Below are 18658 nucleotides of genomic sequence, written 5' to 3'. Positions count from 1 at the left end.
TCTAGAATGGGCACTTTTGTCAGTTCTAAAGGAAATCTCACAGTCCTCATATTTGTTCTGCCCCATTATTAGTACTTATTTCATTTTGTAATTACTATTGTGATGTATAGAGGAACACGGGGGATGTCAGCTACTCTAAATATAGCACTTGTAAAAAACAAAGTGTCCCTGAAAATATTTTTGAAATGTTGACAACTATGCACTTAAGCACTGCCCAAGGGCCACAGGGTCAGTAGAGGCCCCATGAGAGGCTCCTGTGATATTAAAGCGGTAGTAAACTTTTCTAACATTACTACTTTTTAGAGGCCTTGGGGTAGGTTATGCCATAATGTACAAGTATGCCCAGCATATTAGCACATTAGGGTACACTTAAATTGTCAGACTGAGCCCTCCAGTGCTGTGTTGTGATCAGTCCAGCGGGGCCCGGGCACTTCCATCTTCACCCGGACTTCCTTCTGGGTTCTGTGCCTTCGGTCACTTGCCTTGGCCAGGCTGCGTTGATGTCATTCCCACACATGCTCATGTGCATCCTCTCTCTCCCATCCCCCCTTTCTCTCTCATCCTCCCTCCCTTACCCCTCACCCCTCACACCCTATTTCATCCCCTTTCTCTGTCTCTTTTATTCTCTCTCTCTCTCTCTCTCTCTCTCTCTCTCTCTCATCCTCCCTCTCTCTCTTTAATTTTAGTTGTTATCACAAAAAATAGTTAGCATTTTTATTTATTTATTGTTTATAAAAGGCCCCACCAAAATCCTCAGCACCAGGCCCATGATGTTCTTAATCTGGCCCTGCTTATATGCATGATAGGTAAGGGACCAACAGTTTGGGTAAATGTAAAAAAAAAAAAAAAAAATAGTTCTTCTGACGCAGGTCTCTTTAATTCTTCAGACTTGCTGTACATGCTTTATGGGCCTGCTAACACCACATGCAGTTCAGTGCTTTTTTTCTGCATCAAAAAAGCATTGAAAGTAGGTTATATGGCTTCCAATGGCATAGTTCATACCAGCGCAGTGCGTTCCAGTGCTTTACAGTTTAAGAAAAAAAAAAAGTACATGCTGCTTTTTTCCTTTACAGAACTGTACTGGAATGTGGTAAAATGCATAAAAAAGTGTTAAAAAACGCATCTGGAAAGGAATTGGATGATGTCTTTGTGGTGTCAAAATACACTAAAAGGGATCTGCAAATCTCCAAATACAGATGAGGGCAGCTCTTCCTCTGGAGCCTCTAGGTATCCCTCCAGGCTCCATTCATGCTAGAGGGAATAAAATCCAGGAAGAAGCATCACTCTACCTCATCTCCAGAAAATCAGCTAAGGAGTAAGGTTTGCTGGGCCTGGGGAACAGCGCCACTGCCCAATTAGTCTGTATAAACTGGGTGAAATCTGTCAGAAAACAGGAGAGTCTCCAGGTAGCATCCCTCCTGAAGTAGGTGGTAAGAGGCTCCTCCCCAAGAGGTACAATAAGCAGAAGAGGGCATGGTTGGCACAGTGGCTTAGAAGTTGGCACTTTTCTCTTTCTGCACTGGGGTCCTTAGTTTGCAGACTCCTTACAGATAGTGTTCTGGCAAGGATTCAGAGTCTAAAGTTTAGCCAGACCCAACCTTGCAATGAAGTGGCAGTCACTTACATTCAGAGGAGGGGTAGTACCTGCAGCAACATATTAATGAGGGAGGTCGATACCTTTATGTCTTTGCCAGGATAACACCTATTAGACTGAAGGACGATGTATCTGTTGGACAGGCTATATATGGAGGTAGATTGATTATCTTGCAAATTTACAGACCACAATGAACAGTCTGTGCATCCTCAGGTGTTTGGTCATCTGGTTCACCTGTGGGACCTTTTTTGTGTCTCCAAGCAATCAAAAGCTACTGAGGTTTCTGTCCTGATTTCCACACCCAAGAACTGAGGACGTGGATGTTTTTTCCCCTCTGTGGAATTGCAATTCAACCTATGCTTTTCCTCCACTGCCACTTTTATTGAGATTCTTGATAAAGCTCCTGAGAGGGCACAGCTAGGTCATAGCCATTCTGCCCTAATGGACACATAGTCTGTGTTTTTCCTTAGCGATTCATCTTAGCATATGTGCTCCAGTTCCTCTTTCAGCCTTCCCACATCTCCTGTCTAAGAGGTGGTTCATACACTCGAGTCCTCACAAGTTGTTTCTTTCAGCATGACCAATAAAAGGGGTAGATACGAAGTCTAAGATGCTCCTCTCAACTGGTGTCAACTTGTTGAAGTCAAGAGAACCCTCTGCTAATACCATGTTTGCAGATAGGTTTGTCTTCTTGGTGGCAGCAAGAAAATTCAACTTCGGGTGCACTTCAAATTGCCTTGACAAGCTGTGCTGGTGTGGAGTGTGTGAATTAAGCAAGCCAGAAACAAGTTTGTGTCAACCAGGCCCTGGCCTTAGGAAACTTCACCCCTATGTCTTCGTCAGTCTCAGAGCTGTCAAACTTTCAACAGACACGCCTGAACCTAGGTATTAGTCTTAGTTCGCTGAAGGCTCAGGCTGTAGCAATTTCCACAATAATGAAGACTAAGTGGACAGAGGAGCCAATGATGACACAGTTCTCTCAGAGCAGTGCTTAGGATTCATGGCTGTTTTCCCAATGGTTTTATCTGTACTCCTAAAGGTTCTTCCAATATGTCCTGTTTTACTCCAATGGAGCAGTGTTCCCTATAGGTCTTAACTTTTAAAACAGTGTTTCTTATATCTGGTATTTCTAAAAAAAGGAGTTTTAGAACTACAAGCTCTGGGCACCTTAGCAATTGTATCGTTCTTCTGGGATAAATTAGAACTTTGGCCTGTGGATTTGTTATGTTACGTTATTTCAGATGCTTCAAATATTAGCAAAATACCTAAACTATTGCATCATGTCGTCCAAATGAAAAGAACAAATACAAATTAATTTGTTGTTTTCATTAGAATTTATTTTGAATATGTTGTAATCTGTTACTCTTGTGATTCAGAGATTCGTAAACATCTAATCTGAATTTTGTTCGTAACAAAACAAATCATACATGTCTAGTAATAAAAATTGTGTCTCATTATAGGACCAAGCTAATAGAAAAAATGAATGTTGGGCTATGCTCTAGAGTGGGCGAGGTATTTAGTAGTGGCACTCATCTGAAAGCTGTTGATATTAGAATCAAGTCAGAGGTGCCTGCTGATGAAATGCTGTGCATGCGGGTGAAGCTTCAAAATGTAGCCAAAACCCACCTGTAAAGCCATCTACTCTCCCAACAGGTCGGTTGTACAGCAAAATATGAGCTCTGGAATGGCAATAATTGCTCTGCCATGTAATAAACTTTATAATAGGTGATGCAGAAATCTGAGGACATGAATTTTTTATTTTTTTTTGTTAGAAAGCACTTTCATTGCCTAACATTTATGTCACCTATGATTCTGTCATAAAACAAGTTTAAACATCACATGATCTGTCTTTTGGCTTTGGTACGCAGGCCATCTGTTATACTTACTTTATTGTTAGCAAACAACGTAAATCAAATAAGGGGTGGAACCTGCTACCAGGCACATTCATATATATATATTGACAAAGGGCAATATGTTTATTTCTTTCTGAAGCTGTTCATTTCTGGAATGTGTGAATGCTCATAGCCAAATCGTTTTTGTACTTTGGTTAAGGTGGTTGTCATTTACAGTATGTCATAGCCACAGTAATTAGTTATAAATGTCATGTACGTTATACTCACCTTAAAAGAAAACAGGAAGGGTGTAGCAATAAAGTACTTCCCAGCTGTTCCTAATCCTCAGAGACAGTGCCAATTATTTTTTTCTCCTTAGCCTTTGATTTTTTTTAAATTATAAGACACCCTACAAAATACTAAACTAATCTTAACCACTTAAGGACCGAGCCTCTTTTTCAGATGCGGTGTTTACATGTTTAAAACAGTTTTTTTTTTGCTAGAAAATTACTCAGAACCCCCAAACATTATATATTGTTTTTTTTTCCCTAACACCCTAGAGAATAAAATGGCGGTCATTGCAATACTTTTTTTTTTATTTGCGCAGGAAAAAATTTTACTTTTTTGAATAAAAAAATTAGACAAAAGTAAAATTAGCCCAATTTAAATTGATACCCAACATGTCACACTTCAAAATTGCACCCGCTCATGGAACGGCGTCAAACTTTTACCCTCAAAAATCTCCATAAGTGACATTTAAAAAATTCTACAGGTTGTATATTTTCCGTTACAGAGAAGGTCCATGGCTAGAATTATTGTTCTTACTCTTCCAATCCCCGCGATACCTCACATGTGTGGTTTGACTACCGTTTTCATATGCGGGTGCTACTCACGAATGCATTCGCTTCTGCACGCGAGCTTGTCGGGACTGGATGTTTTAAAAAAAAAAAATTTCTTTTTTTTTTTTTACTTGATTTTATTTCTTTTTACACTGTTTAAAAAAAATGGATCACTTTTATTCCTATTACAAGGAATGTAAACATCCCTTGTAATAGAAAAAAGCATGACAGGTCCTCTTAAATATGAGATCTGGGGTCAAAAAGTCCTCATATCTCATATTTGGACTTAAATGCAATAAAAAAAATAAAAAATGTCATTTGAAAAAATGACATTGAAAAAAATGTTCCTTTAAGAGGTATGGGCGGAAGTGATGTGTTCACGTCGCTTCCACCCTCCTATGGTATAGAGATGAGTGGGGGCCATCTTAGCCTCACTCATCTCCATACCCAGCATAGAAAAGGACCCGATCACCTCCGCCGCTACCAAGGGCTCCATTAACCGGCAGAGGGTGTGGGAGTGGCACCTCTCCCGTCGCCAATAACGGTGATTTTGTGGCAAACCTGCTGCAGAGACAACCATTATCGTACACATGACTGGCGCCTGAAGAGATGGATAACAGCTGCTGCCGTTACGGAGATATCCCTCTTCAAAAAATTGACTAACATGGTTGTGCGCCGGCCGTAAAGTGGTTAATAGGAAATGCTTTTCCTGGGGTATTAGGTTGTGCACCCCAAAGCTCAAACACACATGCGTGTGTGTGTGTGTGTGTGTGTGTGTAATATAAATAAATATATATATATATATATATATATATATATCACACACACACACACACACACACACAAACACATACTGTATACACATACTGTATACACATACACGCACCATAGGTGTGTGCAGCCTATTGCATTAGGGTGTGCACCCCAAAGTTTATATTCATACTGTACATACACACACACACACACTATTATAAGTTAATGTAAACAAATATTTTAAAAAGTATTAAAACATGGACAATGTCAGTAGAGCAGTAGACAGTAGTGGGGCAGAGAACAGTGTCAGTAGTTTTTTTTTTTTAATTTTTATCATTATTTTTATATAATAATATTTTTTACAATTTTTTTTAGGAACTATATTGATGAAATATCAGGGGTCTAAACAGACTCCTTATGTGACGCTTTTGAGAAAGAAAAAAGGACTATGGACAGAGATTCCCCAGTCCTTTTCTCTGCAGCCTCAGCTGCATTGGACAGTGAATGAATGGGACATGCTCTGTACTAAGCTTCCTGTTCCTTTAAAAACACACTACTATGCTTCAGTTATGAATGGACGCAGGAGCGATCAGTACCGATCACAAACTGTATTCATTCAGAAAATGTAAATCAACCACGTAGCATAAGTTGTGTAAGGGAATATGTGCAAAGAGTGGTGGTACTCTATAACAGTCATGCATTTGAAGCAGTGATGTACAGTGCCTTGCGAAAGTATTCGGCCCCCTTGAACTTTTCAACCTTTTGCCACATTTCAGGCTTCAAACATAAAGATATAAAATTTAAAATTTTTGTGAAGAATCACCAAGTGGGACACAATTGTGAAGTGGAACGAAATCTATTGGATATTTTAAACTTTTTTATCAAATAAAAAACTGAAAAGTGGTGCGTGCAAAATTATTCGGTCCCTTTACTTTCAGTGCAGCAAACTCACTCCAGAAGTTCAGCGAGGATCTCTGAATGATCCAATGTTGTCCTAAATGACTGATGGTGATAAATAGAATCCACCTGTGTGTAATCAAGTCTCTGTATAAATGCACCTACTCTGTGATAGTCTCAGGGTTCTGTTGAAAGCGCAGAGAGCATCATGAAGACCAAGGAACACACCAGGCAGGTCCGTAATACTGTTGTGGAGAAGTTTAAAGCCGGATTTGGATACAAAAAGATTTCCCAAGGAGCACTGTGCAAGCAATCATTTTGAAATGGAAGGAGTATCAGACCACTACAAATCTACCAAGACCTGGCCGTCCCTCTAAACTTTCAGCTCAGTCAAGGAGAAGACTGATCAGAGATGCAGCCAAGAGGCCCATGATCACTCTGGATGAACTGCAGAGAACTACAGCTGAGGTGGGAGAGTCTGTCCATAGGACAACAATCAGTCGTACACTTCATAAATCTGGCCTTTATGGAAGAGTGGCAAGAAGAAAGCCATTTCTCAAAGATATCCATAAAAAGTCTCATCTAAAGTTTGCCACAAGCCACCTGGGAGACGCACCAAACATGTGGAAGAAGGTGCTCTGGTCAGAAACCAAAATCGAACTTTTTGCCCACAATGCAAAACAATATGTTTGGCGTAAAAGCAACACAGCTCATCACCCTCAACACACCATCCCCACTGTCGAACATGGTGGTGGCAACATCATGGTTTGGGCCTGCTTTTCTTCAGCAGGGACAGGGAAGATGGTTAAAATTGAGGGGAAGATGGATGCAGCCAAATACAGGACCATTCTGGATGAAAACCTGTTGGAGTCCGCAAAAGACCTGAAACTGGGACGGAGATTTATCTTCCAACAAGACAATGATCCCAAACATACAGCAAAATCTACAAAGGAATGGTTCACAAATAAACGTATCCAGGTGTTAGAATGGCCAAGTCAAAGTCCAGACCTGAATCCAATCGAGAATCTGTGGAAAGAGCTGAAAACTGCTGTTCACAAATGCTCTCCATCCAACCTCACTGAGCTCGAGCTGTTTTGCAAGGAAGAATGGGCAAGAATTTCAGTCTCTCGATGTGCAAAACTGATAGAGACATACCCCAAGCGACTTGCAGCTGTAATCGCAGCAAAAGGTGGCTCTACAAAGTATTAACGCAAGGGGGCCGAATAATTTTGCACGCCCCACTTTTCATTTTTTTATTAGTTAAAAAAGTTTCAAAAATCCAATAGATTTCGTTCCACTTCACAATTGTGTCCCACTTGTTGGTGATTCTTCACAAAAAATAAAAATGTTATATCTTTATGTTTGAAGCCTGAAATGTGGCAAAAGGTTGAAAAGTTCAAGGGGGCTGAATACTTTCGCAAGGCACTGTATATCAGGATTTTCCAATCTTGCCAATTCCAAATGTAGGGTTTATTTTTTTGTTATTTTTGGGTCCCTGGTATAGCATGTTTTAGGTGGAATAGGAAAGCCAGATCTTTCTCCCTCTTTACCAAGTATTGGGAAAAAATTGGTGACACATGCAATGAATGGAGACCTGGCTGAGGCATGCATAAAACGGAGACCTGACTGAAGCATGCAATAAGTGGAGATCTGACTGAGGCATGCAATAAACAAAGACTTGACTGAGGCATGCAAAAAAAAAAAAATGGATACCTGCCTGAGGAATGAAATAAATGGAGACCTGACTGGGCCATTGCATGCTTATGTGCAGCCTTGTAACTGGTCTGCCAAGGGGGGCATTGCCACAGAGGAACTGTATGATGACAACATAAAAATAAAAAATAAAAAAGTATTAGTCTCATGTAAAACACAAGTAAACTGCTGTCTTTGAAGCGTTGGGAAAGTACAGACTGTAAAAGACTGTCCTAGAGTCAAGAGACAGTACATATCTGTATGCTGCAGAATCTATGGCAGGGCTTAAACATGATGTGCTTTGATGTGCAGCTGGTAAAGTCAACAAAGGGATTGAATTTACTGACAAGATTTAGCTGAAGGCAAGCTTAGACATTGAATGATAAATGTTTTCGTTCTGTGGAACTCCAGTGTAAGGATGTTTTGCTTTCCTGAAAAGAAAATGGGTTTATTTTGTTCATTAATGCATCCATGTGTTTGTGAACTGTGCCTAAAGAGTTTTAAACGGCAATTACATGGTCTCCTAACACAAGGGGGGGGGGGGGGTATTTACAAAAGAATTGCAAAGCAATTAGCCCATTGAAAGTTTATTCACATTCTGTGCGAAAGGGGCAAAAAACGAATTTTATTAAGCTGGTTCTTGTGCTGGACAAATGTTTTTCATCCGTCTAAAATATAAAATACTTCATTTAGCCACTAGATGGCGCTAGGAATCATAGGAAATCCCAGTGATACTTACCAGCATCCAGTGGCCAAATACTATATTTTTCACTTTAATTAATGAAAAATATTACCCCAGCATAGAAAATAGCCTAATAATATTATTTATTGATTTTTTGCACAGAACGAATGTACATGCACTTTTACTGGATAAATTGCTATGCAAATTTTTCATAACTACACCTCCAAGGTGTCCCTAACACTAAAGTCCACCCCAACACTTAAAGTATATGTACTGTAAATAGAAGAACATGTAATATGTTGCAGCATACTAGTGCCAATGTAATGCTACCCCCAAAGGAGATGCTGGATTTTTGGCCTATTTCCCCCTTACAGCACCCACAGCCAGGCAAACTGCATTTCCACACACTTTCAGATGGCTCAGAAAAGATCTAGGGGTGTTGGTTTTTTGGTGTTTTTTTTTTTTTTTAGGAACAGTTAACTTGGAAAGGGATTGGGGGTGCATGGGATACCCAAACTAAAGAAACTGCAGAATCAAGTACAAACCTGCTAAGTCTCTGGCTGCTCTAATCCAAGATGCAAACTGCACTCCACAGTTGTGGGAGTGGTAGTGCAGAAACAAAAAAGGAATAGCATTTCCAAATAGTTGTGTTAAAAACACCACACCTGGCTGTATTGCAGGGCACGTAGCTGCTCTGGTCCCAAGGTCAAAGAAATAGCCTGCCCCTGGCTGTCTTTCACTGCCCTCGTAGGGTGTGATGGCTGCTCTGAACTCACTCAGTCCCTTTTAAGAAGCTCCCAGGATCCAGACTGGCTGCTGCCTTGGCCTTTCTGCTGGACAGGCTGTTTCTGGCTTGGCTATGAGACTGCAGCTAAGCCTAGATGTGACCTCTCTACTTCCTCCTCCTCCTACTTTTTCTCTCTCTATCCTTCTCCTCCTCTCTGCCTAAGGGGCAGAGGCCCCCAGCACAAGGGTCACCTCCAGACAGCTGGACCCTGGACTCTGCTCCCAGACTTCAAAATATTTATGGGTTGTTTCCCCACCTTTTAGGCCCACCTCCCCATGAATTGGTAGAAACCCCCATAAATATTTAGGTTGCAGCCTCTGTCCCTCTACCCACTATGTTCTGGAGACTTCCAGTGTGTTCTAGGAGACAGGGGGTGGTAACAGAGCACAGCCTGTAAAGCACTGAACAGCCTCCTAAAGAATTAACCCCATGCTCCTCTGCCTACAGGGGAACCAACTAAATTTGTCTAACAACTTGGCCAACTAGGAGGGTGCGACACTCTCTTTTCCTTTAACTTCACATGGTAATCCTGCCAGTAACATATCTCCTGTTTGTGACATTGCTCCCACACTGTACTGTATCTATTGAGGAGCCACTCCCGGATAGGACTACAGAAATACCTCTCTCCTTGTCTCCATAACTTAACCACTTCAATACAGGGCACTTTCACCCCCTTCCTTCCCAGCCCAATTTTCAGCTTTCAGCGCTCTAGCGCTTTCAGTGACAATTGCGCGGTCATGCTACACTGTACCCAAATGAAATTGTTATCATTTTGTTCGCACAAATAGAGCTTTATTTTGGTGTTATTTATTCACGACTCCGTTTTTTTTTTTTTTGCGATATAAGCGCAAAAAAAGCGGAAATTTGGGAAAAAAACAATATTTTCTTTTTTCTATTTGAAAAGAAATCCAATAAAATCAAATTTTGTCATAAATTTAAGCCAAAATGTATTCTGCTACATGTTTTTGGTAAAAAAAATTCCGTTAAGTGTATAATAATTGGTTTGTGTGATCACGGACATATGTACGCAAATGATCATGTACATATGTGTGCAGGTGATCACGTACATATGTGTGCAGATAATCATTGGGACATGTGATTTTAGTGGGACATATGTGGGGGACATGTTTTTATTATTAGGGACATGTGTTTTTATTATTTGGGGACATGTATGTTTTGGGGACATGTGTGTTTTGGGGACATATGTGGGGACTGTGTTTTCACTGTGTGGTGTGTTGTGTGTTTACACTACACTGATGATCAGTGAGTAAAAAGCTGTGAAAAGCAGCCCATACTCACTGATCATCAGCCGGCTGCAGCGTTCTGCTCTCCTCTTCTCAGCGGTGACTTCCGTGTGAGGAGAGGAGAGCCGATTGCCTAGCAACCGGCTGTTTGTTTACATCACATGACGGCCGTGATTGGACACGGCCGTCATGTGATCAGGAGGGCCAATCACAGAGCCCTCCTGCCGATCTGAGATGTGCCGTGTCCGGGTGACACGAGCACATCGGGATCGCGCCGCTGCGCGGGCGCGCGCGCGCGCGATCCCGCTGCTCCTGAATGACGTTCCTGAACGTCCTATCAGGAGCAGGCGGCTCCCACCCGCCGTATATATACATTGGCCGGGTGGGAAGTGGTTAAGAAGTAGAGTATATAAGTAGGTAAATATCGGCGCTCAGTTAAACCTAAACAACGAACAGCAGCTGAACACCATAACCCAGATACTGGGCACAGAAATGCAAAGAAAAAAATAAAGTGCAGCACTTGTTCAATAAACAATGATTAAATAATCACACAAGTGAAACATGCAAAAATGGTGACAATCCAAAACCAAAATAAAGTGGCATTCAAACGAAATCAATATTAACATATAAATGTGCAATAAAAAATTAATAAAAATTAATTCATATGTGAGTCCATAAATCATAAATAAATGTCCATAGAAATATCAAAAAAAATCCAACAGATAGTGTGACTTGATTGATTGAATAAAAATAATAATAATATACTTGACCACGTGGGACCCGTCACCTTTAATCACCACAAAAAAGATGGGGGCTTACCAGATCATCAGCGACCCCCTGTTGAAGGGAGGTCAGTCACCGCGTATAATGTCACAAATTCCGGCTTCAGACGACCAAATGTGAAAAAACGGGTGTCTCCTATCTGCAGACTCCACAGCTCAGGTGATCAGTCAACGCAAACTTCCCAAACATTTGCCAGCGTGAAGGCTCATGAAAAATAAAAAGTGCTCCAAATCGTGTAATATGTTTTAACACCAACATTTTTTTTCTTTATTGCATAAAGTCAGATGCTGTAAAAAGGACTCCACCGAGTTTCCAATGTACAGATAGCATTTAAAATACAAACAGCGTTGAAAACGAAAAATAAAACTACTAGCAGATGAAAAAACCTGTATGTGGTTTTAAATTGCGATCGCACATGCGTCATCAGGGGTACCTGAAGCGTATCCAAAATTTCAATCTCAATAATAAAAGTAATTTATAAGTTATGTCGCTACATATAATACCCATATGCTATATATGAAAAGAGTCTTGGAATATCAGTCAACTAGAAAAATGTCCCTGGCCCTTTCCATAAAATGCATAGATGTGAACGTGACCCATAGGATACCATGTTAAATGGACTGTAGTGTGTTTCTGCAAAACTGAAAAAAATGCATGGGTGTGAACTAGGCTAAAATGAAATGCTAGCAGCCTGTGTGTGTGAATGTGTGTGGCTTTTGTACTTCTAAAGCCGCGTACACACGTAGCCGTCTGTCCGACGTACTTAGTCTGGCGGACTTCCCGCCAGACTGTCCGTCGGACTTTCCGAACGGGCTACTTGCCCACACACGGCACTTTTTCAGCGGACTAATACGGCGTACTAAGGCCGCCGTACTATCCACCCTACTTTTGAAATGAACGGACTCGCCCACACACGCGGAGGAAAGTCCGCTCATTTCGAGCGCATCTCCAGGTAGGCGGGGCCCGCGAAGGATACGTCGCTGGCCCCGCCGCCTGGTATGGACTTAAAGGGGAACCCCAACGCGGAGGAGCCCGGCATTCTTCTTCGTCGCCGCGGCCTCTTCTTCCGACTTCGAGGGTCTTGTCCCCCTCTTCGGTTCTTCTGCCGGGCCACCGCGCCTTCTTATAGCTCTTTTACAGGCGGTGGCCCGGTCTTCTGTCGCCGCCGCCATCCGTTCTTCTTCTTCTCCTGGAGATGTTGACTCGACGTTCTCTCCGGCCGCAATGCCAGGGAGGCGCTGCACTGCGACTTATATAGGGACAAGGGGCGGTGTCACATGGGTTGATGTCACATGGGTTGGTCACATGGGTTGATGTCACATGGCGACAGTCCCAGCATCCTCCGGGACTGTGACATCGTAAGGGGGCGGGGTCACCATGTGACACCAACCCATGTGACATCAACCCATGTGACACCGCCCCTTGTCCCTATATAAGTCGCAGCGCAGCGCGTCCCTGGCATTGCGGCCGGAGAGAACGTCGAGTCAACATCTCCAGGAGAAGAAGAAGAAGAACGGAAGGCAGCGGCGGCGGCGACAGAAGACCGGGCCACCGCCTGTAAAAGAGCTATAAGAAGGTGCGGTGGCCCGGCAGAAGAACCGAAGAGGGGGACAAGACCCCCGAAGTCGGAAGAAGAGGCCGCGGCGACGAAGAAGAATGCCGGGCTCCTCCGCTAGTAAAAGAGCTACAAGAAGATAGCGGAGGAGTCCGGCGAGAAGACCCCCGAAGACGGAAGACCCCCGGAGCTGTGCAATAAATTATTTTATCTTGTGTGTTGTGTTTTTTTTGTACTTTATTTTACAGGTGAATGGGTAGGGGTACATTGTACCCCATACTCATTCACATAGGGTGGGGGGCCGGTATCCGGGGGCCCCCTTATTAAAGGGGGCTCCCGGATTCCGATATGCCCCCCGCCCGCAGACCCCGACAACCAACGGCCAGGGTTGTCAGGAAGAGGCCCTTGTCCTCATCAACATGGGGACAAGGTGCTTTGGGGTGGGGGGGCCGCGCGGCCCCCCCTTCCCCAAGGCACCCCACATGTTGAGGGCACGCGGCCTGGTACGGCTCAGGAGGGGCAGGGCGCTCGCTCGCCCCTCCTTTCCTGGCCGGCCGGGTAGCGTGCTCGGACAAGGGTCTGTTGTGGACTTTGGGGGGACCCCCACGCCGATTTTTTTCGGCGTTGAGGTTCCCCTTTAAGTCCATACCAGGCGGCGGGGCCAGCGACGTATACTCCGCGGGCCCCGCCTACCTGGAGACGCGCTCGAAATGAGCGGACTTTCCTCCACGTGTGTGGGCGAGTCCGTTCATTTCAAAAGTAGGGCGGATAGTATGGCGGACTTAGTACGCCGTATTAGTCCGCTCAAAAAGTGGTGTGTGTGGTCAAGTCCGTTCATTCGAAAGTATGACGGACTGTCCGTCGGATTGTCTGACGGACTAAGTTGGCCAGACAGTCCGCCCTGTGTGTACGCGGCTATATATAAACATATACACATGCACACGCACACACATGCACACACACACATATAAACATATACACATGCATACAAATAAACGCACATACACATATAAAACACACACACACATGCACACACCAAAACATGTAGACACACACATATAAACACACACACATGCATACAAACATATATAGATCGCCTTTTTAAAAATCGGTAGCTTCAGCACTGTACCTTCACTCTCCATGCTGGCTACACAGAGGCCGCTCTCTAATTAGGCAAATTAGGCGGTCGCCTAAGGCCTCGCACTAACAGGGGCCTAGCGGCCTACTAATTTGCCTGCTAATTTGCCACACACGCAGAGGAAAGTCCGCTCATTTCGAGCGCGTCTCCAGGTAGGCGGGGCCCGCGAAGGAGACGTCGCTGGCCCCGCCGCCTGGTATGGACTTAAAGGGGAACACCAACGCCGAAAAAAATCGGCGTGGGGGTCCCCCCCAAGTCCACAACAGACCCTTGTCCGAGCACGCTACCCGGCCGGCCAGGAAAGGGGGGCGAGCGAGCGCCCCCCCCCTCCTGAGCCGTACCAGGCCGCGTGCCCTCAACATGGGCCCCCCCCACCCCAAAGCACCTTGTCCCCATGTTGATGAGGACAAGGGCCTCTTCCCGACAACCCTGGCTGTTGGTTGTCGGGGTCTGCGGGCGGGGGGCTTATCGGAATCCGGGAGCCCCCTTTAATAAGGGGGCCCCCGGATACCGGCCCCCCACCCTATGTGAATGAGTATGGGGTACAATGTACCCCTACCCATTCACCTGTAAAATAAAAGTACCAAAAAAAACACAACACACGAGATAAAATACTTTATTGCACAGCTCCGGGGGTCTTCCGTCTTCGGGGGTCTTCTCGGGGGTCTACAATGTACCCCTACCCATTCACCTGTAAAATAAAAGTACCAAAAAAAACACAACACACGAGATAAAATACTTTATTGCACAGCTCCGGGGTCTTCCGTCTTCGGGGGTCTTCTCGCCGGACTCCTCCGCTATCTTCTTGTAGCTCTTTTGCTAGCGGAGGAGTCCGGCTTTCTTCCTCGCCGCCGGCCTCTTCTCCCGACTTCGGGGGTCTTGTCCCCCTCTTCGGTTCTTCTGTCGCCGCCGTCGCCGCCGCCTTCCGTTCTTCTTATTCTTCTTCTTCTTCTTCTCCTTCTTCTCCAGGAGATGTTGCCTCGACGATCTCTCCGGCCGGAATGCCAGGGACGCACTGTGCGGCCACTTATATAGGGACAATGGGGCGGTGTCACATGGCTTTATGTCACAAGGCACCCCCCCATGTTGAGGGCACGCGGCCTGGTACGGCTCAGGAGGGGGGGCGCTCGCTCGCCCCCCTTTCCTGGCCGGCCGGGTAGCGTGCTCGGACAAGGGTCTGTTGTGGACTTGGGGGGGACCCCTTTAAGTCCATACCAGGCGGCGGGGCCAGCGACGTCTCCTTCGCGGGCCCCGCCTACCTGGATACCCGCTCGAAATGAGCGGACTTTTCTCCGGGCGGGAAAAGTCCGCTCATTTCAAAAGTACGGCGGACTGGCACACACACGGGCGGATTGTCCACCGAAATGCGAGTCCGACGGACAGTATTACGGAAATTCCGAAATACTTAGTCCGCCAGACTGCACGCTGAAAAAGCCCACACACGAGCGGACTGTCCGCTGAAATGTGTTTCGGCGGACTAAGTAGGCCAGACAGTCCGCCCGTGTGTACGCGGCTTATGTGTGTGTGTGTGTGTGTGTGCATGTTTGTGTGTTTGCTCGTGTGTATGTTTCATATGTGTGTGTGTGCATGTGTGTATGTTTATATGTGTGCATGTGTGTGTGTGTATTTATACATGCATGTACATGTGTGTGTATGTGCGTACATGTGTGTTTACATGCGTGTGTATGTATACACATTACTTTTAATCCTGACCCCCTTTTTCTTTATGATTAGAACTGATTTTTTTAGAGCCGGTCCATAATACCAACAAGAAACTACCATTCTTCTGAAAAGCGATGCAGGCTCAGATCGCTTTTCAGAGGCATTTGACAGGCCGTGAAGAAGCAATATGTTGTGCCTTAACTGGTAAAATGTTGAGAAACACTGATACAGAGAAAATGATCTCTCCATTTTCCATCTGCAGCTGCTGAAAGCCTGCGGGAGGGAGTTGAGAAGTGGGGGAAATGGAAAGATCAGTTCTTCTATATGCAGCCGCACCCACTGCGCCTCCTATGAAGCTTCTTTCTGCTGCCCCCCGTGTGGTCTCCAGCTCCCCTGTACTTTTTCCTGACCCTCCGTGCTCTCTCCTGGCCCCTCCCCTTGTCCCCACAGCTCAGCAGAGTTCCCCCCTTCCCTCTCCTGCTGACTGCTGCAGGGTATCTGTCAGGATGAAGCCTTTTCTGAATGGAGTCAGTGTTCCATACCAATCACAGACTCAGTCCATTCATAACTGAAACGTAGTAAACTGTATTTACTATGCTTCAGTTTGTGCTTCAGTTTGTGAATAAAGGGACAGCTCTATACAGAGCTATTCCTGTCCGTTCATTCTGTGTAGCTGTTCTCAATCTCCTTTCTCGGTCTCAAATGTGAAACATCAGAGGTCTGCTTAGACCCCTGATATCTCACCAAAGCCCCCCAACTATTAAAAAAGTTTTAAAAATATTTGTAAAAAATAATATTGTACAACAATAAATAAATAAATTGTAGAAAAATACAATAAAAATTAAAATAAACAGATGCCAGTGGCAGAACTACCAGGGTCACAAACGTCACACTTGCGACCGGGCCTTGGCGTTTACGCCACCGGGCTCAGAGGGAAGGGCCCCAGCAGGTTCTAGTTACGCCACTGGTGTGCTGGCATATATTGCTTTTGGTACGCTACAGGTAGTAAAGAGACTTTTTAAGAACCATGAATTACAAAATGTCTTGTGTAGAAAGCGATTTACTAATATACAAGATTCACGTATGTACTTACAAATGGGGAATATTATTTAAAGTAAAATGGCTCTAATAATGTTTACCTTGTGCATTAAATACGTTTTGCAGTGGTACTTGCAGGTTATTTTATCGTGTGTTCAGAATTCTAATTGCGGTTTTTATTAATGTTTATATTTAGGTGGGTGTTTTTGTATGAAAAAGGCTACCAAGATGTAGATGACATCATCAGTTCAGTCTCCATAAAATTAAAAGGATTAGCCGTTACCGATCTTCCAGGTATAGGAAGAGAGATCTGGGATGTAGCTGACTATGTGTTCCCTCCACAGGTAAGATGCAAAGTCAGTCCATTTTTATTTTAAAATGGTAGTAAACGCTTAAAAAAAAGTTTCCCCCTGCAAGGCAAATTCAATATGTGTGAGTATGCATCACATATCCGCATATTATGAAGGACTTACCTGTTTGATGTCACATGCATGGGCAGAAGTCTCTACCACGGCACACAGCTCTGAAGGAACAGCATGGACGTATGTGCTAGGGACATCACTGGCTGCTCGCTAGAATATCTGCTAAACGGTGCACGTTTAGGAGATATTCATTTTACCTACAGGTAAGCCTTACTATAAGCTTGCCTGTAGGTAAAAAATAAAATAGGAGAGTTTAATACCATTTTAAAGTGGTTATTACCACAAAAACAAAAATATATTATATTGCAGCTTACTAACTCTTAAAAGGTGATGGCAGCATTAGTTAAATTTCATTTCATTTTTTTTTCTAATTTTCACCTGGTGATCCAGCCGGTAAGTCTGTTATTTTTCAACTTCCTTTAAAGACAGCCGTATATGGATTGAAATTCAGCCGATTCAGCAGGGACCGAGTGAATTTCGATCTATGTATGGGCAGACTGATTTTAGAGAAGTCGATCTACTGATTGACTTGTGTACAACCAGTCTGTCAGGTTTTTCCCAAACAATCTGTGCCAGGATGTCAGGGAAGGCTGTCAGAATACAATAACTCAGTAGTAATGATTTCCCCATCTACATCAAGTGTGTGGATGGGGGAATCGGGTCTTTTTTTTTTATTCAACCCACTGGTTGAATGAAAAAAATGATAAATGTATGACCAGCTTAACAGACCAAGCTGTCCAGCACAAGTGACAGTTGGAGGGTTGAGACAAACTATTTAACACTTATAGGGCTCCTTAAAATGGTCATCTTTTATTTATTTATGTAAAACTTTTGTCCTAAAAGGGGAAAAAACTATTGGTATAACAGCTTACAATTTGTTAACTGTAGTTCTTCTTTTATTTTCCCATATTCATCTGCGGGGGTCGGCAACCCGTCGATCTTGATCTACCTGTCGATCGCAGGCAAGTGACGTGTAGACCGTGATCCTTCCTTGCCAACCTGGACAGGAGGGCATTGTAGGCAGCATTTACAGGAACTGATACCCTGTATTTTCCTCCTGCAGCAGCTGAAAGTTGGCCTCCCCTCCTCTGCCTCCTGCCATCATTCAGCTGCTGCAGTAGGAAAATACAATGGATCGGTACCAGTAAATGCTGCCCCTCCTGTCCCTGTTCCTCTTCTTTATTCCCGCCTCAGCCCCCTATGTGCTCACCTGGTCCCCCCCTCCTCCTGCTGTGCTTCGGGCTTGCCTCCTCTCCTCTAACATCGGCTGCTGCAGGGCATTGTCTCAGGATGGAGAGCAAGGAAAGGAGCTGGTAAATATGTCATTTACCAGACCCTTCCATTTCCAAATGAACACAGTGAGTGATAATTACTGATCATTTATTGTGTCATTGTGATCATTCATAACTGGAAGCATAGTAATCTAAACTGTATTTACTATGCTTCATGTTGTGAAAAATAAATAAATAAATCCCACACAAAAATTACAAAAAAGCTGCAACAAAAACCATCAAATATCCCTATGGTGCAAATAAGTATTATAAAATAAGTTGCACTAAAAATAAACTCAGGCCCAAAGCCACGAGTGCATAAAAACTAAGGGACTCCAATCGTGTAGTAACGTTAGAAAAGTAAGCCTTTATTGCTAAAAGAACAGTGACATCCGAAAAATAACATATACAGAAATATAAAAAGCCAGCTAATTTAAAAACAAACAAACACCCGTGTTCCGGGGTCACA

General features: G+C 43.9%; 1 protein-coding gene across 2 annotated transcripts in view; it reads left to right on the top strand.

Moving 5' to 3' along the window:
• Positions 1-18658, top strand: part of P2RX1 (purinergic receptor P2X 1) — a 126594-nt gene that overhangs the window by 46676 nt on the left and 61260 nt on the right. For both annotated transcript variants that reach the window (XM_077482349.1, XM_077482350.1), the window contains exon 2: positions 16693-16840. In XM_077482349.1, coding sequence (XP_077338475.1) covers positions 16693-16840 — 148 coding nt within the window. The remainder of the gene's footprint in view (positions 1-16692; positions 16841-18658) is intronic.

This window comes from Lithobates pipiens, unplaced genomic scaffold, assembly GCF_037356315.1.
Source record: "Lithobates pipiens isolate NorthernLeopardFrog02 unplaced genomic scaffold, aLitPip1_a1.2 Scaffold_16, whole genome shotgun sequence".
NCBI classification, from domain to species: Eukaryota; Metazoa; Chordata; class Amphibia; order Anura; family Ranidae; genus Lithobates; species Lithobates pipiens.
This window is presented reverse-complemented; position numbering and strand designations above follow the sequence as displayed.